Source organism: Pleurodeles waltl, chromosome 11 (genome assembly GCF_031143425.1).
Source record: "Pleurodeles waltl isolate 20211129_DDA chromosome 11, aPleWal1.hap1.20221129, whole genome shotgun sequence".
In the NCBI taxonomy this organism is placed as follows: domain Eukaryota; kingdom Metazoa; phylum Chordata; class Amphibia; order Caudata; family Salamandridae; genus Pleurodeles; species Pleurodeles waltl.
The window spans coordinates 986,736,999-986,760,210 of record NC_090450.1 but is presented as its reverse complement, the minus strand read 5'-3'; the positions used below and the strand labels follow the sequence as shown (position 1 = coordinate 986,760,210).

General features: G+C 47.3%; 1 protein-coding gene across 7 annotated transcripts in view; it reads right to left on the bottom strand.

Annotated features, from left to right (window-relative positions):
- Positions 1-517: 517 nt before the first annotated feature.
- The window catches only part of GNB1L (G protein subunit beta 1 like), a 350,649-nt gene continuing 327,954 nt past the window's right edge, over positions 518-23,212 (bottom strand). For all 7 annotated transcript variants that reach the window (XM_069215300.1, XM_069215302.1, XM_069215304.1 and 4 more), the window contains 2 exons: positions 14,813-15,028; positions 518-3,979 (listed from right to left, as the gene is read on the bottom strand). In XM_069215300.1, coding sequence (XP_069071401.1) covers positions 3,713-3,979; positions 14,813-15,028 — 483 coding nt within the window. In that variant the 3' untranslated portion in view covers positions 518-3,712. The remainder of the gene's footprint in view (positions 3,980-14,812; positions 15,029-23,212) is intronic.

Here is a 23,212-nt window from a genome sequence, read left to right as displayed (position 1 = left end):
GGTGACCTTATTGCTGGTGGCTAGTGCTGTAGGAGTGGGACTCGTGATAAAAGGCACCCATCATAGATCCTAATTAGGGCTTCCGGTTTTATGGTATTTCTTTTGACATTTCTGTCTGTATTTATCCATATTTATTTTTTGCTAATTTTATCTGTATTTATCCAAATGTATTTTGGATTTTGTAAAAATGGAAGCTGAAACTAGTGTATTTCCACATTTAATTTCACCGATAAATATGCACTCTTGCTTGCATGCCTGTCAGGTTTCAATGATGTGAACACCCACAGAACATAAATCACTTCACTTATCTGAAAATATGCAAATTTTTGTACCAACCTTGTGCACATCTACTGCTGTTTAAGCCTATTAACTAAAACTCCTTTGTTTTTTTTCCCTCCTTACCTATCAATCCACGCAGCTACTGGCCTAGCAGCCATGGCAAACAGTATTTAGAATCACTCCAAAAGCACCCAATTTCCGTTTTTTCCACATTTAAAAATAAATGCAGACAAAATAATTAATGCTTTTTCATTTGTATTTACCTGTAAAAAACAAAACAAAAACAAAAAACAGTAAAAACGGAAAACAGGGAGCCTTAATCCTAATATAGAACAGTTTCCGCACATTCTGCATAGTGTCCACAAGTACAAAGTTCATTAGGACACCTGATGGAGTGATCCAAAGAGGGACACCAAGGACCATGAGATCTATCAAAAGCTTCTGTTATTCATGGAAAAATGTTTTTTACTTGATTCTGCTCCTAGTTCAACTGACACTTCATCGCCGTCCCCGCCGCCTCCCAAATATCTCTGCTTAGTCATTTTGGGGTTCACGGCCACCTTAAGTTACATATTGTTCTATTTTCGCAGAGCACAAGTTTAATATGGGTGCCTTGTAAGACTCTGGACGGGGAGAGATGAAGCAAGAAGGATGGACGTCAGGAGCGATCTACCGACACATTCCTGACTCCGGCTTCCAGTTGATGTGACTGCGCGAGTGACCCATGGCTTTTTCTGTAGGACCAACAAGCCAAGAATAGGACACGAATAGAGAGGTCCCTTTCCAGCAGCTTTGACTCTGTCAGCCAACGCTTAATCTCATAACAGCATCTTGAATACTTCATGACGTCATGCGCAGGGCACAGAAAACTTTATAAATGTAACACTGGCTGCCAGAGACAATCATGCTCCCTAGAGGTCAGACATCAATGTTATACCTGGCTTACCGTGTCTGCCAGTCACCACCACCCTGCCAAATCTCACGAAAGGATGCTCAGACCTAGCACTGAATGACCTGCAACAAGTGACAAAGTTAATTGAAAAGTGGATTCCAGTTGTTGGTCAATCAGGAAACAGTGACTAGACTAAAGAGAATTTCTAAAATTCACCAGAGCATTATTGTTAAAAGAGGAGAGAACCTTACCACCACGCTCTTCACACGTGACCGTTCAATAGTTATGGCCCTTCGGAGCCGGTCAAGAAAATTAGATGAAAAAGCTGACATATATTCATGCAGGATAAGGCTAACCGCAGACTGCCTCTTCAAAAAAAGCTTTTATTCGAAGCTGAATCTAAGTTGCTGTTGTGACGCGAAGGAACGTTGACACATGGTGTCCGAATGTTTTGGGTTCATCATTAAACCGTTGTGATGTTTCTCAGTTTTTTTTAGAGAATGGATTTCTGCATCAGGGTTTCCCCTCTGGAAATATATTATCTAAATTTTAACTAACAAACCTCTAGCAAATCTGGTTGGTGACCTTGTTGAGGCATTAATCGTACTGCTGACTAGTCTGAGAAATCAGATGTACAAGTTTGGAGGCCAATAAAACTGTCTGATCACCAGATGAGTCAATGCCTTTTCTGGCTTTAGGGAGGGAAGCCAAGTTAACAATGTAAACACATTCCTGGTGGACGAGAATGGGCCTGGCTCCCTCATCCACGAGGGTGGGTACTGTCTCACTCTTGATGAGACCCCACAACAGTTAGAGATTAGACAGACTGAAATCTCCAGGTCACTGCAAAGATTTTAGAAATAGCTGTCCAGTGACATAGCAGCGATAAAGGTTCACCAACACTTAGGTGTCAATGGTACACCTAGACTGCTTGTCCGTCTGGGACAAATGATGTCTTAGGAGCTGTGAATAAGTTATCTGTCTCTGCACGTAGCTAGTACTGCTGTTAATGTTTTCATAAAATTGTCCATACCATCTTCTTAAATATACTGAGGTGGTCCACAAAAGTGTTAGAGCGAGCCACAAATTGGTTTAGATCTTTGACACGTTGGAAGATATAGCTGCCACGGAGGATTTTATTCACGGAGGAGTCTTTCTACCTTATAGATTTCATATAGAATCGCTTATATTTAACCCAGCCTAATCCACTTTAAAGACTTAAGCAAATGATAAGGTAATTGAGGTTCCATCGCACCCTTACACTGACCATGGCTGGAGTTAAAAAAGAATATTACACCTTGATTTCATAATGGTTTAATAGCCGAATGTACATTTCTAATGGAATGGAATGACGAACAGCCTGCGTCACAGTAGAGTGCGGCTCACGCCTCCCTTTCACAGGCTGCCTTCGAGGCGTGAATGCTCAGACTTTTCTAATCTGCTTGAAGCACATGTTGCTGCAGGAAAAGAGACAGTGCACCCAAACATGTAAAAAAATACACAGCTGGAGAGGTCCCAGTCGGAATAGGAGGGTGCTTCATGGCTGCTGCACCGCACAGCACCTCACTCACACTTCTTGTGCCTTCTGAGCTCAAAATTCTCTGGTGATCCCCAATACCAGACAAGAGAACATCATGCTTGGGCCTTATAAATTACTCTCCTCCAGACAGAAGCAGGTGGCGGGATGAGGTGACCGAATGCATCACCAATTGAATGATCCAAACACACTCTTCTTGCAGTATAACGAGAGAGCAAAACTGAGAAAAACTAAACTTTATCCAGATGAAACCATTGGACATCATGCTTGGGCCTTATAAATTACTCTCCTCCAGGCAGAAGCAGATGACCGAATGCATCACCAATTGAATGAACCAAACACACTCTTCTTGCAGTATAACCAGCGAGCAAAACACTGAGAAAAACCAATCTTTCTCCAGATTAAACCACTGGACATCATGCTTGGGCCTTATAAATTACTCTCCTCCAGGCAGAAGCAGGTGGCGGGATGAGGTGACCGAATGCATCACCAATTGAATGATCCAAACACACCCTTCTTGCAGTATAACGAGCACGCAAAACACTGAGAAAAACCAAACTTTCTCCAGATGAAACCATCGGTCGATACTTTCCTCACATTGACGAGGGATATGAAAACTAGAGCAGGCGGTGTTCAAGGAAAGCTGCCTTAATTATTGGACTGTCCTACCTTGTATTTTCTGTTTAGAAGGATTAACGTACAAGCTGCTGGTGTCTCTTACGGTTATCAAGGCTGCTACGATATTGAGTAGGCAGACATAACTCTGCTCAGGATGAAGCTAGTAAGGGGAGATCTACACCTGTGTCTCAGTCACTCTGGGCTTCACCCACTAAGCTTCTCCAAGGTGAGATACGAAACCTGTGTTTTGGTCAACCGAAGTAGATTGGCTACTTGTATGCACTCCATAAATGACTACTGTTGCACTAGTGGCTTTCCAGTGACAGGGGTTTGACTCAGCACTTTGACTCGCGCCACAACCATGTAGTTTCTCAGTTGTCCATGTCTCACGCTTCGTTGTACAGGGACCACAAGCTGATGCGCTGGTCTTTGGATCCCGCCGCCATCAGTCGGTCGCTTGGCGTGTCGTGATCTGAGAAGGTCACACAGTGCACGGTGGCGGTGTGGTAGTCCAAGACGGCTAAGGGCTTCAGGCTCTTCCAGCCGAAGATCCGGAGTCGGTGATCCCACCCGCCCGTTGCTAGGATTCTACCATCTTGTCGAATGGCAACATCAGCTACTCCAGGATTGGTGAGGGTGAGACTTTTGTAAACCTTGAAAGAAAAAAAACATATGTAAACATTTTTTAATAAAGGTTTTAGTGTTCATTCTTCCCCAGTGTCCAAACCAATACAGAAGCAGTGGGGCTAGTAATTAACAATTACATATTAGCAAACACAACTGTGTCAGCACCATCAGTTACAAATGTAAACAGAGTCAGTAATGGGGCAGCCATGTTGTTTTTCTATTTCTCTCCTTTTGATTACTTTCTTTTTATCTCCTTCAATCTTACGAAAAGCTGGTGGTGTTCGTTCAAATATTGGCATGCTACCACTAGGCATGGTTTGGGGTGAAAGCAAATACCTTCCCACGCTTGGCCTAAGGTGGTAGGGGCTCTGATAATGCCCAGCAGCCTTGGCATGGCAGTGGGTAACCCTATACACCACCTGCACTAGTGCACTGTAGGTGAGCCTGTAGCGTATGGGCCCCCCACTCTCAGGCAATGCTTGGGGGTAGAAATTCTGCACCTCGGCAATATGGCAAGCGATAAAGCCCTCTGGAAACTCAGGCAAGGCCAGAAGGGTGACATGTCACTGAGAGAGCAGATAGTGGCCATGGTACAAAGACAATATCTACCCACTGACTGCCCTTGGGCAAGATGAGAGGGTGAAACATATTAGATGCTCTCCCTGCCCTCAGGCCAGGATATGGTAGGGTAAAAACGTCAGACTCAAAACTACTGTCCTTAGATTTTTTTTTCTTCCACCACAATTGCCTGTCAAGAGCAGAGGGCGGGGCTGGGGTATAGGTTCTTTATTTTTTCACACCCGGGCCGGGCAAGGCTGCGGGTTATTTCTTAGTTCCCAACGCCCTACCCTGGTCCAGGCCAGGTCAGGGAGGTGTGGAGATCAAGTCGTGATCTGTGCCTAAGCTGTATGACAAGTCAGGGAGTGGGTGGTTCTCTATAAGTGGGCGGGGCCAACAGATTGGTAGTCCATTTAAAATTGTTACGCCAAAAATTAACTTGCTAAAAAAATTGTGTCACAATTACGGTGTGCATGGCTTTTGCAAGTTATGGACTGCAGAGCTAACTATAAATAGCAATATCAGTGTTTTTTCGGTTTTAAATCAGAACCGTGACTTTACACTAAATGTGCTTTTTAGGCAAATTTCTTCATTTTCTTTAACAGATGTTATTGTGGTATAACTAAAATTAACCATATTTTCACTTCTACCTTGGCTTTTTCAGTGACTATATACAAATAGACATTCATTGAAAAAATACAGTTAAAGTTAAGTTAGAAGTCAAATGCAAATCTTAAAATTCACTAAAATTCCCTAATAAAGATTCCTAGAATTCATTAATAATGCAAATTTTCCACAAACAATAGCTCATACCCAAGCCATGCGCTACCCAGAGCATCAAGAAGGATGTCTCTAATATCACTCAGGCGATCACTTATGACATCACTAATGACATCATTAATGGCCTCACTGTTGGGGACCCTTCTGATAGTGGAAAGTGTTTCCATGATCACATCAAAACATACCCATAGATCAGTTTGTGAAAAGTTCACTTTCAGAGGTTTTATCCCACCCACCGCCCACTGTGTAAAGGACGGCCACGGCACACGTAAAGTAAGGTCTACATGGATGGTGTCCACACCTGTTCCTCTCGCTGTAGGAGTGGTTTACGCAACGGGTTGCATGAACATCTTGGAATGAATATAGACTCTGAATGCCATAGAGCTGTAAGCTGAAGTCACAGCTGGTCCCCCATCCTCTCTATGGCACCTCCAGGACTCACTATGCAATGACTCTTGTAGCTCTCAGTGGAGCCATACTTAATGTGTAGTGATGGGAGGAGACTTATACTTAGCTGACCTATAAAATGAGAAGCCACCATAGCTTAACAGCTGCCAGATGAAGACAGATTCACCTGACCTGGCCCTATACTTCTAACCAACCACATTAACTATGGAGAAAGTACTTGACCTGAGCACAGAACTAGCATGTGATACATACACATATCAAACACATGCGAATATGTATGACCAGCTGCATTCCGTGTACAAATAGCCCATCTGTGATTGGTGCATATGAAGCCAGCAGTACAGCTTGCAAACTAGCTCGAGTTCCCACACTTTCTCCTGCATAGGAACTATCCACAGACTGGGGTTAGGTGGACCACGTCACTGCACGCCTTTGACACACAATTATTTTTTACCAGTCACATGTTACACAGGTAATTCATTTTTAAAATATGTTCTATCATCTTTTCTACAGTATAATTTAGAAAGGTTTTTCTTAGACAAATGCAGTTGAGTGTTAAAACACTTTATATCCTGCATTACACATTCCAGCCAGTGTCCCTTGTGGTGTGTGGTCACAGGTCTTCTCACTACCAGGAGTCTGTGCCCCTTGTGGTGTGTGGTCACTGTTCTTCTCACTACCAGGAGGCAGTGCCCCTTGTGGTGTGTGGTCACTGTTCTTCTCACTACCAGGAGCCAGTGTCACTTGTGGTGTGTGGTCACAGGTCTTCTCACTAGCAGGAGGCGGTGTCACTTGTGGTGTGTGGTCACAGGTCTTCTCACTTCCAGGAATCAGTGCCCCTTGTGGTGTGTGGTCACTGTTCTTCTCACTACCAGGAGCCAGTGTCACTTGTCGTGTGTGGTCACAGGTCTTCTCACTACCAGGAGGCGGTGCCACTTGTGGTGTGTGGTCACTGTTCTTCTCACTGCCAGGAGGCGGTGTCACTTGTGGTCTGTGGTCACGGGTCTTCTCACTACCAGGAGGCGGTGCCCCTTGTGCCGTGTGTGGTTACAGGTCTTCTCACTACCAGGAGGCGGTGTCACTTGTGGTCTGTGGTTGTGGGTCTTCTCACTTTTAGGAGCCAGTGCCAACTGATGTGTGTGGTCACAGGTCTTCTCACTAACAGGAGGCAGTGCCCCTTGTGGTGTGTGGTCACAGGTCTTGTCACTACCCGGAGTCAGTGCCCCTTGTGGTGTGGGGTCACGGGTCTTCTCACTGCCAGGAGGCGTGCCCCTTGTGGTGTGTGGTCACAGGTCTTCTCACTGGCAGGAGGCGGTGCCCCTTGTGGTGTGTGGTCACAGGTCTTCTCACTGCCAGGAGGCAGTGCCCCTTGTGGTGTGTGGTCACAGGTCTTGTCACTACCCAGAGTCAGTGCCCCTTGTGGTGTGTGGTCACGGGTCTTCTCACTGCCAGGAGGCGGTGTCCCTTGTGGTGTGTGGTCACGGGTCTTCTCACTACCAGGAGTCGGTGCCCCTTGTGGTGTGTGGTCACAGGTCTTCTCGCTACCAGGGGGCGGTGCCCCTTGTGGTGTGTGGTCACAGGTCTTCTCACTACCAGGGGGCGGTGCCCCTTGTCGTGTGTGGTCACGGGTCTTCTCACTGCCAGGAGGCGGTGCCCCTTGTGCTGTGTGAGGTCACTGGTCTTCTCACTGGCAGGAGGCGGTGTCACTTGTGGTGTGTGATCACAGGTCTTCTCACTGCCAGGAGTCAGTGCCCCTTGTGGTGTGTGGTCACAGGTCTTCTCACTACCAGGAGTCAGTGCCCCTTGTGGTGTGTGGTCACAGGTCTTCTCACTACCAGGGGGCGGTGCCCCTTGTGGTGTGTGGTCACAGGTCTTCTCACTGCCAGGAGGTGGTGCCCCTTGTGCCGTGTCTGGTCACAGGTCTTCTCACTGCCAGGAGGCGGTGCCCCTTGTTGTGTGGGGTCAAGGGTCTGCTCACTGCCAGGTGGCGGTGTCACTTGGGGTGTGTGGTCACAGGTCTTCTCACTGCCAGGAGGCGGTGCCCCTTGTGGTGTGTGGTCACAGGTCTTCTCACTACCAGGAGTTGGTGCCCCTTGTGCCGTGTGTGGTCACAGGTCTTCTCACTGCCAGGAGGCGGTGCCCCTTGTGCTGTGTGAGGTCACTGGTCTTCTCACTGGCAGGAGGCGGTGTCACTTGTGGTGTGTGGTCACAGATCTTCTCACTGGCAGGAGGCGGTGTCACTTGTGGTGTGTGGTCACAGGTCTTCTCACTGCCAGGAGTCAGTGCCCCTTGTGGTGTGTGGTCACAGGTCTTCTCACTACCAGGAGGTGGTGCCCCTTGTGGTGTGTGGTCACAGGTCTTCTCACTACCAGGAGTCGGTGCCCCTTGTTGTGTGTGGTCACGGGTCTTCTCACTACCAGGAGTTGGTGCCCCTTGTGGTGTGTGGTCACTGGTCTTCTCACTATGAGGAGGCAGTGCCCCTTGTGGTGTGTGGTCACAGGTCTTCTCACTGCCAGGAGGCGGTGCCCCTTGTTGTGTGGGGTCAAGGGTCTTCTCACTGCCAGGAGGCGGTGCCCCTTGTTGTGTGGGGTCAAGGGTCTTCTCACTGCCAGGTGGCGGTGCCCCTTGTGGTGTGTGGTCACAGGTCTTCTCACTACCAGGAGGCGGTGCCCCTTGTGCTGTGTGGTCACTGTTCTTCTCACTGCCAGGAGGCAGTGCCCCTTATGGTGTGTGGTCACTGTTCTTCTCACTACCAGGAGGCGGTGCCCCTTGTGGTGTGTGGTCACAGGTCTTCTCACTGCCAGGGGGCGGTGCCCCTTGTTGTGTGTGGTCACAGGTCTTCTCACTGCCAGGAGTCGGTGCCCCTTGTGGTGTGTGGTCACAGGTCTTGTCACTACCCGGAGTCAGTGCCCCTTGTGGTGTGTGGTCACAGGTCTTCTCACTGCCAGGAGTCAGTGCCCCTTGTGGTGTGTGGTCACAGGTCTTGTCACTACCCGGAGTCAGTGCCCCTTGTGGTGTGTGGTCACAGGTCTTGTCACTACCCGGAGTCAGTGCCCCTTGTGGTGTGTGGTCACTGTTCTTCTCACTGCCAGGAGGCAGTGCCCCTTGTGGTGTGTGGTCACTGTTCTTCTCACTACCAGGAGGCGGTGCCCCTTGTGGTGTGTGGTCACAGGTCTTCTCACTGCCAGGGGGCGGTGCTCCTTGTGGTGTGTGGTCACAGGTCTTCTCACTGCCAGGAGTCGGTGCCCCTTGTGGTGTGTGGTCACAGGTCTTGTCACTACCCGGAGTCAGTGCCCCTTGTGGTGTGTGGTCACAGGTCTTCTCACTGACAGGAGTCAGCGCCCCTTGTGGTGTCTGGTCACAGGTCTTGTCACTACCCGGAGTCAGTGCCCCTTGTGGTGTGTGGTCACGGGTTTTCTCACTACCAGGAGGCGGTGCCCCTTGTGCTGTGTGTGGTCACAGGCCTTATCACTACCAGGAGGCGGTGCCCCTTGTGCAGTGTGTGGTCGGAGGTCTTCTCACTACCAGGAGGCGGTGTCACCTGTGCTCACGGGTCTTCACACTATCAGGGGCCGCTGTCACTTGTCATGTGTGGTCGCAGGTCTTCTCACTACCAGGAGGTGGTGCCCCTTGTGGTGTGTGGTCACAGGTCTTCTCACTACCAGGAGTCAGTGTCCCTTGTGGTGTGTGTGATCGCAGGTCTTCTCACTACCAGGAGGCGGTGCCCCTTGTGGTGTGTGGTCACAGGTCTTCTCACTTCCAGGAGCCAGTGCCCCTTGTTGTGTGTGGTCACAGGTCTTCTCACTACCAGGAGGCGGTGCCCCTTGTGCCGTGTGTGGTCACAGGCCTTATCACTACCAGGAGGCGGTGCCCCTTGTGCCGTGTGTGGTCGCAGCTCTTATCACTACCAGGAGTCAAAGCCCCTTGTGCTGTGTGTGGTCACAGGTCTTGCCACTACCAGGAGTCAGAGCCCCTTGTGCTGTGTGTGGTCACAGGTCTTGCCACTACCAGGAGTCAGAGCCCCTTGTGCTGTGTGTGGTCACAGGTCTTGTCACTACCCGGAGGCGGTGTCACTTGTGGTGTGTGCTCGCGGTTCTTCTCACTTTTAGGAGCCAGTGCCAACTGATGTGTGTGGCCACAGGTCTTGTCACTACCAGGAGGCGGTGCCCCTTGTGGTCACAGGTCTTGGCACTGTCAGGAGTCAGTGCCCCTTGTGGTGTGTGGTCACAGGTCGTCTCTGCACCAGGAGGCGGTGCCCCTTGTTGTGTGTGGTCACGGGTCTTCTCACCACCAGGAGGCGGTGCCCCTTGTTGTGTGTGGTCACTGGTCTTCTCACCACCAGAAGGCGGTGCCCCTTGTGTGTGGTCACTGGTCTTCTAATTATTAGGAGTCAGTGTCCCTTGTGGTGTGTGGTCACAGGTCTTCTCACCACCAGGAGCCGGTGTCACTTGTGGTGTGTGGTCACAGACCTTGTCACTACCAGGAGTCAGAGCTCCCTCTCGTGTGAGGTCACCAGCGGTGTTGACAGTTCCCCAGAAACACAAGAGTCACTTCCAGGACACAAACGCGGAAGCGATGGGGACGAAGGGAAACAAAGGTACCTGTCGGCGCAGGTCGAGTACTCGAGGCCATCGCCACACCAGGGGCTGTAACTAATGCCTGTGGGTCAGACCCCTCCAGAAGGGCCCGCCCCGCAGCCGCTGATTGTTAAAAATTGTAAGTAACGTGCCGCTCAGCGGCCCTTCAAAGCATCATTACTTCAGGTACCTGGAATGTAGGAGGCCCATCTGGTCTGCATTAATAATGCTACAGTGGGAACGCGGGGAAAGCGGCCCCTGACTCTTTCCAGAGCCTGTGTGGGAGAGACATTTACTTAGGTTATTAATAGGTTAATTCTGAGGATTAAATGAAAAATGATTAGAGCTGGCTCATAAAATGCCAAGTAATGGCAGCTTTCGGAGCGCGGCCCAGCCTCGGAGGCTTTTATCGCACATGCCCAATTAAGGCTCAGAGGCCCAAAGCCAGAATGTTTGCACTGGTGCAAAAAACAGCTCGAATGCAGTTTGCACTGTTTTACTCCACATCTATGCGACAATAGGGTGTTTGCACCCAGGCCCCAATGGGGAAAATGAATAGCCGAACGGAACATTCACCCATCCATCCATTACATCTGTATATGCATGAAGGTATAATAGGGTTTTAGCTAACGTTTGTGGGTGGGTGTAACTCAAGAGTTGAAAACTTTGAGGGACTCATGGTGCCCCCCTGCTCTTATTCGGAAAGTGGTATATTCCTACATACAGGCTCACGTCAAAGAGTGAGTGCTTACTTTAAGTGCCTCTGGTCATCCCAAGTACGGGCATGCTCCCAAGTTTAAGGACAATAACTGTTTTATCGCCCCTTTACAGCAGGCCACTGGAATTGTGCGATTCTGCAGCCACAGCGTTTTCCACATAATTATGGATTTACAACATTGGCCACATAATCGTCTACTGCATACTTTGCAGATTTTTGCAACAAAAATTGTCCCTTGCTCGGGCGGATGAAAAGTCACCAGAAACAATACCACACATATTGCCGCGCAGGCCTTTTTTTGCGCCGAAGCAGATCACATTTTAGTTGCTGACTGTTGAACTTAGGTGTTAAACTGATGTGAATGAGGCGACATTTTTTTTTCATAACGTGTTAAAATGATTAAAAATGTCAAAATAGTGAAATAAAACTGCTTCAGTGTGTGCTGTATTATGCCACATAATTTGCCTTTTCTTGCTGAATAATTTACTCAACACAGCCACTAAATTTGCCCCCAGCCACATAATTCCAGTGGCCCTGTTTTACAGTAAGCACTACCCCACCAACTCTTTTTAACTCCTAGTCACGTGATGCTGACCACCCGCTGGGCTACCCTATGGTGTTTACATGGTGTTGGGAAAAGAGCTTTTTGGTGACGTCAAGAGCATTATTTTCCCTTAAAGTGTGATTCTGGCTAAGGGGGGTGATGGATGAGCCGGGCCTCAGCTGACTTGTAAGACCCTCCGGAGAATCTCGCAAAGATTGCACCGGGCGGCGAGAACATTTTTAACCCGGCGACATTTTCCGCAGGGTGCTGTTTTCACTACTGTGAGCGGAATATCATATATGGCTCAAAATCTGCGCTGCTAGTAACCTCTCCAACAAACTTTTTAAGTCTCCATTTTCGGCCCAGTACAACTCTTTAGTGTAAAACTAGTTGAGTTGTTGTTCGGAATACAATTAGGGGTGGGTGTAAAATTCCACTCCGCCGGCGGAGTACTACCCACTCCGTGCTCCACTTCGAGCACAGATTTCCAGCAAAATTCCGCCAACCGCTGTGTGACGGAGTTTGTGTGCAGCTCACCAACATTAAGTTGGCGTGAAAGCAACAATATGCATCCACCAGCGTGATTTTTGGGTGCTGCAACGCCTCTCTGTGAGATTTCTCAATGCGGGCAGTTGCAGCAGGTCACGACCGTTTGCGTTGAGAAAGCTGCCAGTCGACCAGAAAATGTACTCAAGCGGCAGAATGAAGCAGCGCACTCTGGTGCTCCGAACGGTGCAGTTTGTACTGATTTTACAGCGCAGAACAAGCTCCCGGTGCTAAAAATCAGCACGAGCAGCACAGTGTACCCAAATTCCACCTGCCCGCAGAACTCTGCTGAATCTTGCAGAGTTTTTATGTAACTCCGTGGAATTAAACGGCGTGAAACTACACAAGTTCCGCCCAGGCCTACCTACAATGTGCTTCGTGTACCTCATGTTACGAATAGTGTCTAGCAGAGCCCGTTCTCACAGGTACGCTGGCACTTATTATCAGAAGGACAGTACAGAAAGTTAAATTGAGTTTTGGCTTCGCCTGGAATCCTGTGTCGAGCTTCCACCACACGTTTGATGTGGTCCCACTGAACACATCGCAAGAAACATTCTGGCCACAAAATGTTGTAGTCTGACAATGATTGTTTTGGTGAGGACAGGACAGATGATGTTAGAACAGCCCACCTGTGACACGATGAGGGTGTAGTCCGTACCACCCAATGGTCTGTTCGGAGTAAAGGGAATATTACGCATAGAAGGAAACCTTGGAGGGTGATCCCTTTGACTAATGCGTTAACCTGTGGAACGAACAACAGTCCAGTCAATGGATGTTAAGATATAATTAAAACTTCACTCTACGTCGTGTGTATCACACAACTACAGAAGCCAAGTCTCCAAGACGACAGAAGTGACATCAAGCAACCTTTGACTCTTCATAAAACATCACAGGGTTGACATTTTCCCATGCTTGTCCTCTCAAATGCATCTTTTTGTAGGGTGAATCTAGAGAGCTCAAAGGCACCTCGTTTCTTTCTAATGCAGAAGGGGCAAGGGCAGTGCCTGGAGTACCAAGGGGCAGGAAAGGGTATTGTGTTGTATTTTAACACTTGTGTTGCCTCTCACAGGCCTAAAGAGGCCCATAAATTCTCTTGATTGTCAAGTGGCTGCTCCTTGTGTTGGGCAAGACTGGTCCAATGTGGGCTTGTCATGTGGCCTGTGTCGGAAGACTTTTGGTATCAGCGGTGGCTGCCCCTCGTTACCTGACTGAAGTCCATGAATACGGCTAAGCAACTACAACACTTCGTAATATATTCATCCAATGTATGTCTGACATGTTTTTGTTATTGAAACCGGGTTCCTTCCACACGTGATATTTAGCTGTTCATGGATGCCTTAGGACTTGGCAAAAATTGAGATTTGGATCAATACAATTTTCTATAATCCCTTAATCTATATCTTACTGGCATACTTGGGGTGGATAACAAAGGAGCGAAAAGTGGGTGAATCAAAGCCCAGCTACGTGTTTCATTGATTACAGTAGTAGGACACAAATTAAGAGAAAATAAATTATTCATGTGCCTCAAACTGGCTAAGTGGGGATACAATTCTTGGCTTTTAAGAAGGTGATTTAAAAAGTGACAAAACTCCAGGTGGTGGAAGTAGCAGGGAAGGCCTAAAAAAGGGGTTTATTTCTTAGAAGTTTTAAGCAGAACTTAAATGACTGTAAATGTTATCAGAGTAAACCTAAGCCAAATTAGAATTGTACTTAACAATTGGTTCACAAGCAAAGTTTAAAATAGATTAATACAGAGTTAAACCTACCTTTCGAATCAATTTCCGATGTTAGAAGAATTCGTAAATACTCATAAACCTGGAAAATACTTACAAGCAGATTTTTTTCATAAATAGAAATCTATGTCTACAATTCCACTTGAGGAAATGTTACAGAATCATCTATGTGCAATTTGACATTTTTGTTTTCCTCTCTACTGGGAAATCTTTCTCTACTTCCGCCGTAGATTTTAAAAGTGTTGGCGCCCATTTCCACCTGTGCACTTTAGGGTGGTGATGTGTCTACACGAGGTTCCTATAACCACACAAACTTGTGAGTCTGTGGGGCTCAATTACTTTGTTTCCCCAACATGACACTCCCACAACGCCCCTCCACTTTGCCTCATGGGAACATGTGATCATGTGGTCAATGTGTGTGAATTCATTTTTGTACCCCTAAGTGTTGCACAAAGTGCTCCAGAATAGAGCTCCCCCCCCCCCCACTCCCTCAAGCAGCACAGAGCTGAAGCAGGGGGACAGAAAATGCCGAATTCTGAGCTGTGTTTTACTTCTACAACTGTGTAGGTGATCGGAGGAAAAGAGAAAAAAAAGAAACCACAACACAAATATGACACCAGCTATCTTGCCAGCTGCTGAACTTGGCAACCCTGAAAGCGGGTGCACAATTTAGAGAGATACTGAACCAATGAAGACTTGGGGTGACCAGGGCAGTACCTCAGAGAGCCCGGCACAAGTGCCGCCATGGAGTCAAAGTCTGCGCAACATTAACCTGGAGAGGCCTCTGCGGGGTCTATTACACACATTCCGGCTCCATCCCTGGGGGGAGATAAGGCAGGGGTGGGGGCGCACCTTGGCACCTGTCTCCCCTGACAGTAAGCAGTGGGCGCTGCTTTCACACTCTGACTGATGGATGGCCAGGTACTGGGCGCTGCTGGATAAACATCTTCCCGCCTATCGGGCGGAAGCAGTGAGCGGCTGTCAAGGATGCTGACCTGTAGGCGCTGCTGCGCATCCAAGCGCCATGCGCTAGGCGCTTTGTCGGAGGAGCCTGACACGCCTCGCGCCCTCTCTGGGTCGAAGTCAAGGCACATGACGGGGTCCTGGTGGCACGGCAGGCGGCTCAGCGGCCTCTTTTCAGCGATGCTCCAGAGGGCCAGGGACCCGTCCTCATATCCAACCAGCAGCAACGGGGAGGAGCCTGAGGGGGGCTGTTGGAATGGAAAAGGGAAACTTTTTTTAAAGAAATATAAAAAAATGACAAAAAATGCAAATACAAAACTCTCTTTTTTTCAGAAATTAAAAACTGCTGCAATTCTGAACGCCTTCTGTGAAGTGAGCTACAAAAAGTTAACCAAATACACCACACTTAAGTGTATATTTTGAGCTGCATAGATATTTTCCCTCGGTGCTGCATAATTAAACAGTTTGAACTTTTATGACGTTTGCAACATTTTTCGCGTCATTCCATTTACAAAATTGCACCTACCGAATTTGAACTTTTTAACACAATATATTTTGCAAAACATATAGTAATATACGTTTTCCCCTTTAGAAAATGATTGACACAAATAAATATGTATGCAGTTAATACCAGTGGTAGGAAAATAAATGAAAAAAAAAAAATCCTAATTTTCGTACGAGAAGGAAATGTTGCATTAGCTTATTAAAAAGTAAAAACACGATTTAAGGTTCAATATTTTTGCGCGAGTTTCCCCCCGAAATACACAACTCAATAATTTCACAGATGTGTAGAAATATAGCATGAATGCTGTTTACTGAACACCAGGGGACAGATGTATGCCACCGTGTGCGCGCATTTGCGAGGTTCTATTTGAAAATGTGCAGAGACAATTAAAGACCCTGCTATACCCAATTCACAACTGGGACCTTTCGGCTGAAGAGGAGTTGGGGTATCTGGTGGGTGGGGGGCAAATCTTGCCTGAAGGATATTTGAGAATTCAAAATACAAACTTCGCCACACAGTGCATCTTGAGCATTCAGAGCTACACTGGCACGTGCGTAGAATGCATCCCATATATACCAGGGTCGGATTGGCTTACAGGGCAATCGGGCAGTGCCCGGTGGGCTGGCTGGGCAGGTCAGTGTATGGGCTGGTTTTTTAGCAGTTTGCGGGCCTCTTTTCTGGCCGTGTGGGCCGGTTATTACTGTTGATTTGTCTGATATTGCAACATTCAATGCCTGCAGCAGACACAAATGCATGCAGTATCATATACCTTGCAAAATTCCCATATAGTGTGTCTTTACAAGTTCAAAACTGGCTTGGTTTGCAAATGTTAGCCATTTTTTAGCTATCTTGGTTGCTAATAGAGGCTGCTTTTATTTTCATATCTTGGCCTATTTTTCATTCGAGTCTGACCATGACCCCTACACCGTATCTGTGGTAATGATATCAATGAAACACCTTCCTAGTAGGGGTGGGTGAAAAATTCTGCTAAGCCTGTGAAGTTCGCTGAGTTTTGAGCACGCTGCGCTCTGCTAGGAGCATGGAATTCCAGAAAAATCCCACCAACCGCTGGTTGCAGAGTTTTTTCTCATGCGTGGCTTACCAACGCTAAGTTGACTAGTGAGAAAATAGAGCACTAGATTGCTTTCGAGCGAGACTTCTCAACCCGGGCAGTCACTTTGTGTGATGTTCATGCTGAACAAGCTTCCGGTGCTAAAAAATCAGCGCAGCATGCCAAATTCTGCTGAATCTCGAGGAGTTTTTATGTAACTCTGCTGAATTCCGCGGACTAAAACTCCACAAGTTCTACCCACCCCTACTTTCGAGCAGTATGAGACCAAGCAAACAGTAGAAAGTAGACATGACAAGGACATGATACCACAAAGCACTTTGGGCACAAGCCTAAAGTCCAACAGCTCTTGGGGAGTAATCTCTGGCATGAGGTAAAGCTGAGGCCTTTACTCATGCAGAAACCTCATATCCTGACTTGCAAACCACTACCCTGTGCGCTACAGAATACGGCCACCATTCAAGTTAGTATTGTGTTAAAAAAACAGAAATAGTGCCTTCAGACACAATAAGGTACAAAAACTGGGAGAAAAGTGACCCATTTCTTTTTTATGTGTGGTAGTGCAAAGTCTCACAGTCACAAATCTACTATGATATGGGGTTATTAGAAGACGCAACAACAAAACAAGACACTTCCCAGTCTGAACAGGCCCAGGTTACGGAGAGATGAATTTGCACCGGAATACCTATCGAGAAACTTCTTGACGTGGGTAACCCAGCCAAAGATTTGGTGGCACCAGGGGTCTCGGGCCTGTTGGATTTCTTTCAAGTTCACCATGGTCAAGTTTGTGTCCAAGCTGAAAAAAATAATAAAGTTTCAAAAACATCGTAACAATGTAGCAATAGGGAACGTGTAGGGGCAGTAACGATTGTTGGTGCTCACCCAACCGACGGGCGAGACCCGAAGAGGAGGGTACTTGAGAATGCTAAGGGACAAAACAAGCATTAATGCCCTCTTAAACTGTCCATACTGCTACACAGGGGCGCTGGAAGTAGGGGTGCAGCAGGTGCTGTGGCACCCCCAAATAATCCTACGGCAATTCTGGAGAAAGAGCCAGGAAGACGCCTTTGGAGTAGGTTTTATCACACTGTGGCTGTTGTTTTTTCAAAGACAAGGACACATGTCAGGATCTCCAAACAAACCGCTTCTTATAGTTTTAACACTGGGATTGCTATTTACTGTTCTGTTAATAATTAACTGCAAAGTGAGGGAAATTTGCAACGTGAGCCAAGTGACTTGCTTGCTGGGGTTCATGGGGTGTCAATGTAGAAGCTGAAGGATATCACATGTTTTCTAGTACACAACACAATTTAAAAACTTGCAAATGAACTACACAAATATTTCAAAATGATTCAGTAGCAAGGAAAGTATGAGTGAGACATGTTTGGGGTTTTTAAGTAATTCTCAAGTGCGATGGAAACAAAGGGCCTGATTTAGAGTTTGCCAGAGGGGGTTACTCGCCACAATCGTGACGGAAATCCCGTCTGCTGTATACGATCCTATTATAGCCTATGGAGTTCGTACTACGGTGGGCAGGATATCAGTCATGTTTGTGATGGAGTAACCCGTCCGCCAACTCTAAGTCAGACCCAAAGATAATAGGATCAAACACATCAGTGCTCTTTATGCGAGTGATGGACAGATGATAAATATGAGCTGAAACCCGATTTCCACGTTAAGGATTGGGCGCCATGTTTGTTTAGCAATAGCACGGAATGTCTGATGCAAATTTAACTACCATTTCTAGGAGCAATGTTCTGTTAGTAAAATGGCAGTACATATCACACCGTATGTTTGTCATATAGTCGTAACCGTATGCTCCAAAATGCACTTCTGAACACATACTTTATCCCTATCAGACCCTGCTGAACAGTGGTGGCTGATTTGCTGCACTTGTTCTTTATGAGACGCTTGGATTTTTCACTGTCCCAGCACCCCCACTCTGCAAATTGTTCTAGCACCACTGCTTGGACAGCACCCCCAGTACAGGAACCAAGACCCCTGGCTCCTGCGAAACATTCCCTGCCCGCTATGCACATGCTTGCCTTCCTGCACTTATTAGCAGACCAGACGCATGCTTCCGCCCGGATCTGGGAAGAACTTCCACTTCCCCATCCGCTGCCCACACCCCTCTTGCGCGGACAGTGACGTAAGGAAACCCTAGGGAGGGCCACGCAAGGAATTGTGAAGGGGCCCCTTGCAATACTCATATCCTTGAGCTGACAAGCTGAGGGGACCTTCCCTTTATATATGGAAGGCTGCCCTCCCTCCCCAATGTGGGGGCTGCAGGCGTGTCCTGTACCCGGAATCCTTTTGTCCCCAATCTTCCAGCCTCTATGCCAAGCACAACTCCTGCTGGTGCTCACAACATGGCACTACAGACACCATTCAAGAGCGCTGCGGAGGGAATCTCAGAACATGGTGGCCATGCACTCCTCAAGGCACCTCTGCAGAAAGGGATGGGGCAAAGAGGCCAACAAAAGTACTCACACACCCTGAAAATGCTTCAAATGTTGCAGCCACTGGACGCTTAGCTTGAGGGCCAATATACACAGTAATGGCCCATCAGTAAAGGCTCAGGGGAGGGAATGTGGAGTTATGGCTAGAGCTGCCAACTTTGGGACTGGAGAACTGGGAAACCAGATTCGAGTCTCAGCGTCGGGTCAACATCCAGTCATTCTGGGAAAATCACTTAACCACCCGTGCCTAAAAAAACAAAAGATGAACGTGACCTTGTGTAATGTCACTGGTGCTTGCTTATGTAAAGCGCTCCAATACCTTTGGGTTGAGTCTGTGCTATATAAAATTTCAAAAAAGACATATGAACAGTTAAGATAATCAAACCCTTGATACAAACCTTTCTTTGGGGTTCAATTAACAACTCACAACTTTTATGAAGCACTTAGATGGACTGGGTGGTACCCCGGACAGTAGGACAATGTCTTTTTTGAGTGCTTACTATGTAAAGTGGTATGTGGTACTCTTTCTTATCGATACTAGTGGGATTGCCCTATTCCCTCATGGGAACTGCAATGTCTTTCACCTAAAACTCCTCATTGCACCAAATATATTGTCCAAAATATAACTTCACCTTCCATCCACAAGGCGGCCCTTCTTCACTCCGGCGACCTCAATGAGCAGGTACCAGGCCTAGCTCTCTCTCTCGCTCTCGTCTTCTCCCAGCCCCCTGTTTTTTGAGTGCCTTTTCCTAGCTTTTTCCTCGCTGTCACTGCTTTCTCCATTGCTTTTCTTCCATTTTGTGTGCTTTCTCTTTGCTTTTCCCTCGTTCTCACTGCTTTCTCCTTGCTCTTACCCCTGTTTTTAGGGTCGAGCCAGCGTAGCATGTACTTGCGCATGCGTATCGCTTGCGAGACGCTGTAGTAGTTAGAAAAGGGCTTGTTGACCCGTCCATGTCACGTCAGTGTCTTTCATTGGTTCGTGGGGTTGCCTTTTAAAATCTGCTTGCTTTCATTAGCGGAAGGCACGCATACATCATGGCTTTTCCGGTGGCTAGCCCTCCTCGAGCGCAGCGACCAAGTACTGAAAACATGCAAGGCTCGCTGTTTTCCGTCCGGTTTGTGGACGACTTTTTCTCTTTTTTTTCTGAGCGCGATCTCGCTCGTTTTTTTCCATTTAATGAGGCAAGAAAAGTCCGGTTGGGAGTTTACAACTGCCAATAGCTCTAACTTTGAGAAATGCGAGACCCGTTGCATTGCAAATGCTTGTTTTGTGTGCCTTCGCTTTGCTTTTCCCTCATTTTTATTGCTTTATCTTTGCTTTTGCCCCTGTTTTTTTGTGCATCCTCCCCCGCACCCCCTGACCATCACATCACTTCTGGAATTCCGAAAGGCTCATAAGACCTGGCTGTTCGAATGAGCCTCCTGGACCTGCAGGCACCTGGATACCCTGTCGGGTGATTAACGTGCTTTACAAATCCTGATTGATTATACTACCGTACCTAGAGGCTGTAATTAAGAACCCACAGCATCACACAGAATTATCTACTGTGGGGATGACTTTATCATACATGATAACTTTCAGGGAAAGTGGATCACATAAAAGGCTACTCCACTAGGCCATTCGTTTATGTGATTCACAAAAATTGTCCATCTCCAACACCAACGCATTGCACTATTCTCATGGAAAGCATACTTGATCGGGAAAAGATGCTGACGAGCATGGCTCCTGCAGGCGGATATTGGTTGAGAATGTCTTGTAGATATACGGTTTGGGGAGTGAGGTTTTCTGAATCCAGTTTACAGAAACAGCCAATCAAAACAGTGTGTGGGTTGGTGCTGGTCCATTCCTAAAAGCACTCCCGGTTAAAACCACTATCCCACATTTGGTTAACTGTTTTAATAAGATGTGGATTATACACAAAGAACGTAATGGTTAAATGCCAAATATTAAGGAAGTAGTTTCTAGAACAGGTAGCTCAATGGTAGTGGCAAATTTACACACGAAAAAAAACCAAAAAACTTTAGACTTCTTTTTTCACAGACTCCAAGACTCTCCGCTCTGATTGTGTCAGGACTTCTGCAGGCAGCCTGCAAGGAAACTGGCTACCTTTAAGATTCTGTTGCAATACGAATAGAGCACCTTACCATAGCCTTCCTTCACTGACTTTTTTTACTCTATACCTCAGACCATAATCGAGCCCTGAGACAGCCCCAGGCCTGTGCACCAAATGGGGCGAAACAAGTGCTGGCTGCGTAAAAGAAGAAACTGGCGGCTCACAGGATCATTGCATTCACAAACAGATCTCTTTCGCCTTCAAATTTTAAGAAATTGCAATAGTCGTATTCTGGTGTGATGACATGTTTGATGAAGATTTTTTTCTGTGAGGGAAGAACATGGGTGATTTCTTGTGTTTGTCTTTGTAGCAGTTGTGTGCTCTTTGGATCGATTTCAAATGAGGTGCCCACAGGTTATTACTGACCGACAACTAGCTCTCTGACACAAGATGGCCGCCACAATCAATACCTCTTAATGACACTCTGCTATACGGGAGACTCAATCCATGGGAGTCCCTTGCCTCTGTGCCATCTGCACAGAATTCATGGTCAAGGAAGACCCCCGAACTTTATATAATCAACAAGGACAACCATATATGCCCACGGGAAATGGGTCAATATATGCCTATCTGAACAAAAGATCACATGGGACTCATTCAGAAAGAGGGAGAACGTCTCTGAGTTGGAGGACTCTACCGTCAGCATAACATCATAATTGAGATACAACTCAATTGAGCAGAAAAAAAAAAATCAAAAGCAACAGCACATGACAAAGCACAAATGTCCATCATACATGTATTGAATCAATAGATAAACGTGAATATAGTGCAGATGATTGTGGGAAGCTGAGTTTTGGTTGTAGTCCCCCACATTGTGCCTGGAACCTGATGTGGTTTTGAACTGTAAGTGCCCTGGGTCCCTGCTAAACAGGATCCCAGGGCCAGAACGCTTTCCCCAAAACTGTACTATGTTTGGCACCTCAGACACCTTTGTTAAGTCCCTAGTAAATGGTACCCCTGGTACCTAGGGCATGGGTACTGAATCGGGTCCCCCCGGAGCTGCAGCACCAATTGTGCCACTCTGAGAGGGCCCCACACCAGCCTCATGCAGACGGCCATTGCAAGTGCATGACAAGGTGTATTTAAAAGTTGCAAACTCGACATGGCGCTCACGAAGAGTGCCCTGTCCACTAACACTGCATGACCTTTAGGTAACTCACCCCTTTGGCAGGCCTTACAGCCCTAAGGAAAGGTGCACTATAATGCATGTGAGGGCATTGGTTTGCATGAGCAAATATGCCCCTACTCTGTCTTTACAAAACCTTAAGACATAGTAAATGTACAGGGAAGCCACAGCAAATACATGTGCTGGACACTGGTCATTACAAGTTCCCCAGCTACATGATGGCCTCTCTGAATACTGGGTTGTTTGGTATCAAACAACTCAGAATAACAAACCCACACTGATGCCAGTGTTGGATTTATTATAGCATGTACCCAGAGGGCACCTCCGAGGTACCCCCTGCAAAACCTAACAGCTCTGGCATTGTTGCTGACTGGAGTTTACCAGCCTGCCACCATCAGACAGACATCTGGACTCCTGAGGTGAGAGCCTCTGCTCTCAGAAGCCAGAAAACAAAGCTTTTTCCTGTGTGGAAGTGTTACACCTCCTCCCCCAGGTAAGGCACCCTGGCCCACTGCTCAGCTTCAAAGGCTTTACCGCCTTTGAAATCTGATCTCTGACTCTGCTGCTAGTAGCAGATGGCTGCCCAATGTTTTTTCCCCATTTTGAGCGGGAAAACCGATGGAAAAACTTAGAGTTGGAGGAGTGGCCCCTCCTCAGCCTGCACCATCCCTCAGGTGTGGCAGGCGAGGTGACCACTCCATTTCATTTTCCTCCATCTTGGATGGCAGCAAAATAGCCAATTAGGATTAGGGAAGTGACCTCTTCCCACAGGAAGTGGTAACATAGTGGGTGTAGCCACCCTAGGGTAAGTGGCCCATTGGCCACTACCATGTACTCCCCCCTAACACTCACTAAATGCAGTTTTTAGTGGGCATCCCTAGACCTACAAATCAGATTTGATGGACACAAGAAGAGCAGCGACAAAGATGACCCAAGGCACGAGAACAGAAGTCATGCTGCAAGAAGAAAAAGGCGCCAAACTCAGCCTGCTGCACCCAGACCTCGACAATCACCGCTAAGGGGTCGACTGGACAACAGACGAACTCTAAGAGACCCCAGAGGACCTCCCAACTTCTGCAAATCACCAGGAACCTCCCTTTGAGTGAAGGCATTACTCCCTGCACCCAGCAGGCAAGAAACCAGTGTAGTCCAGTTCACT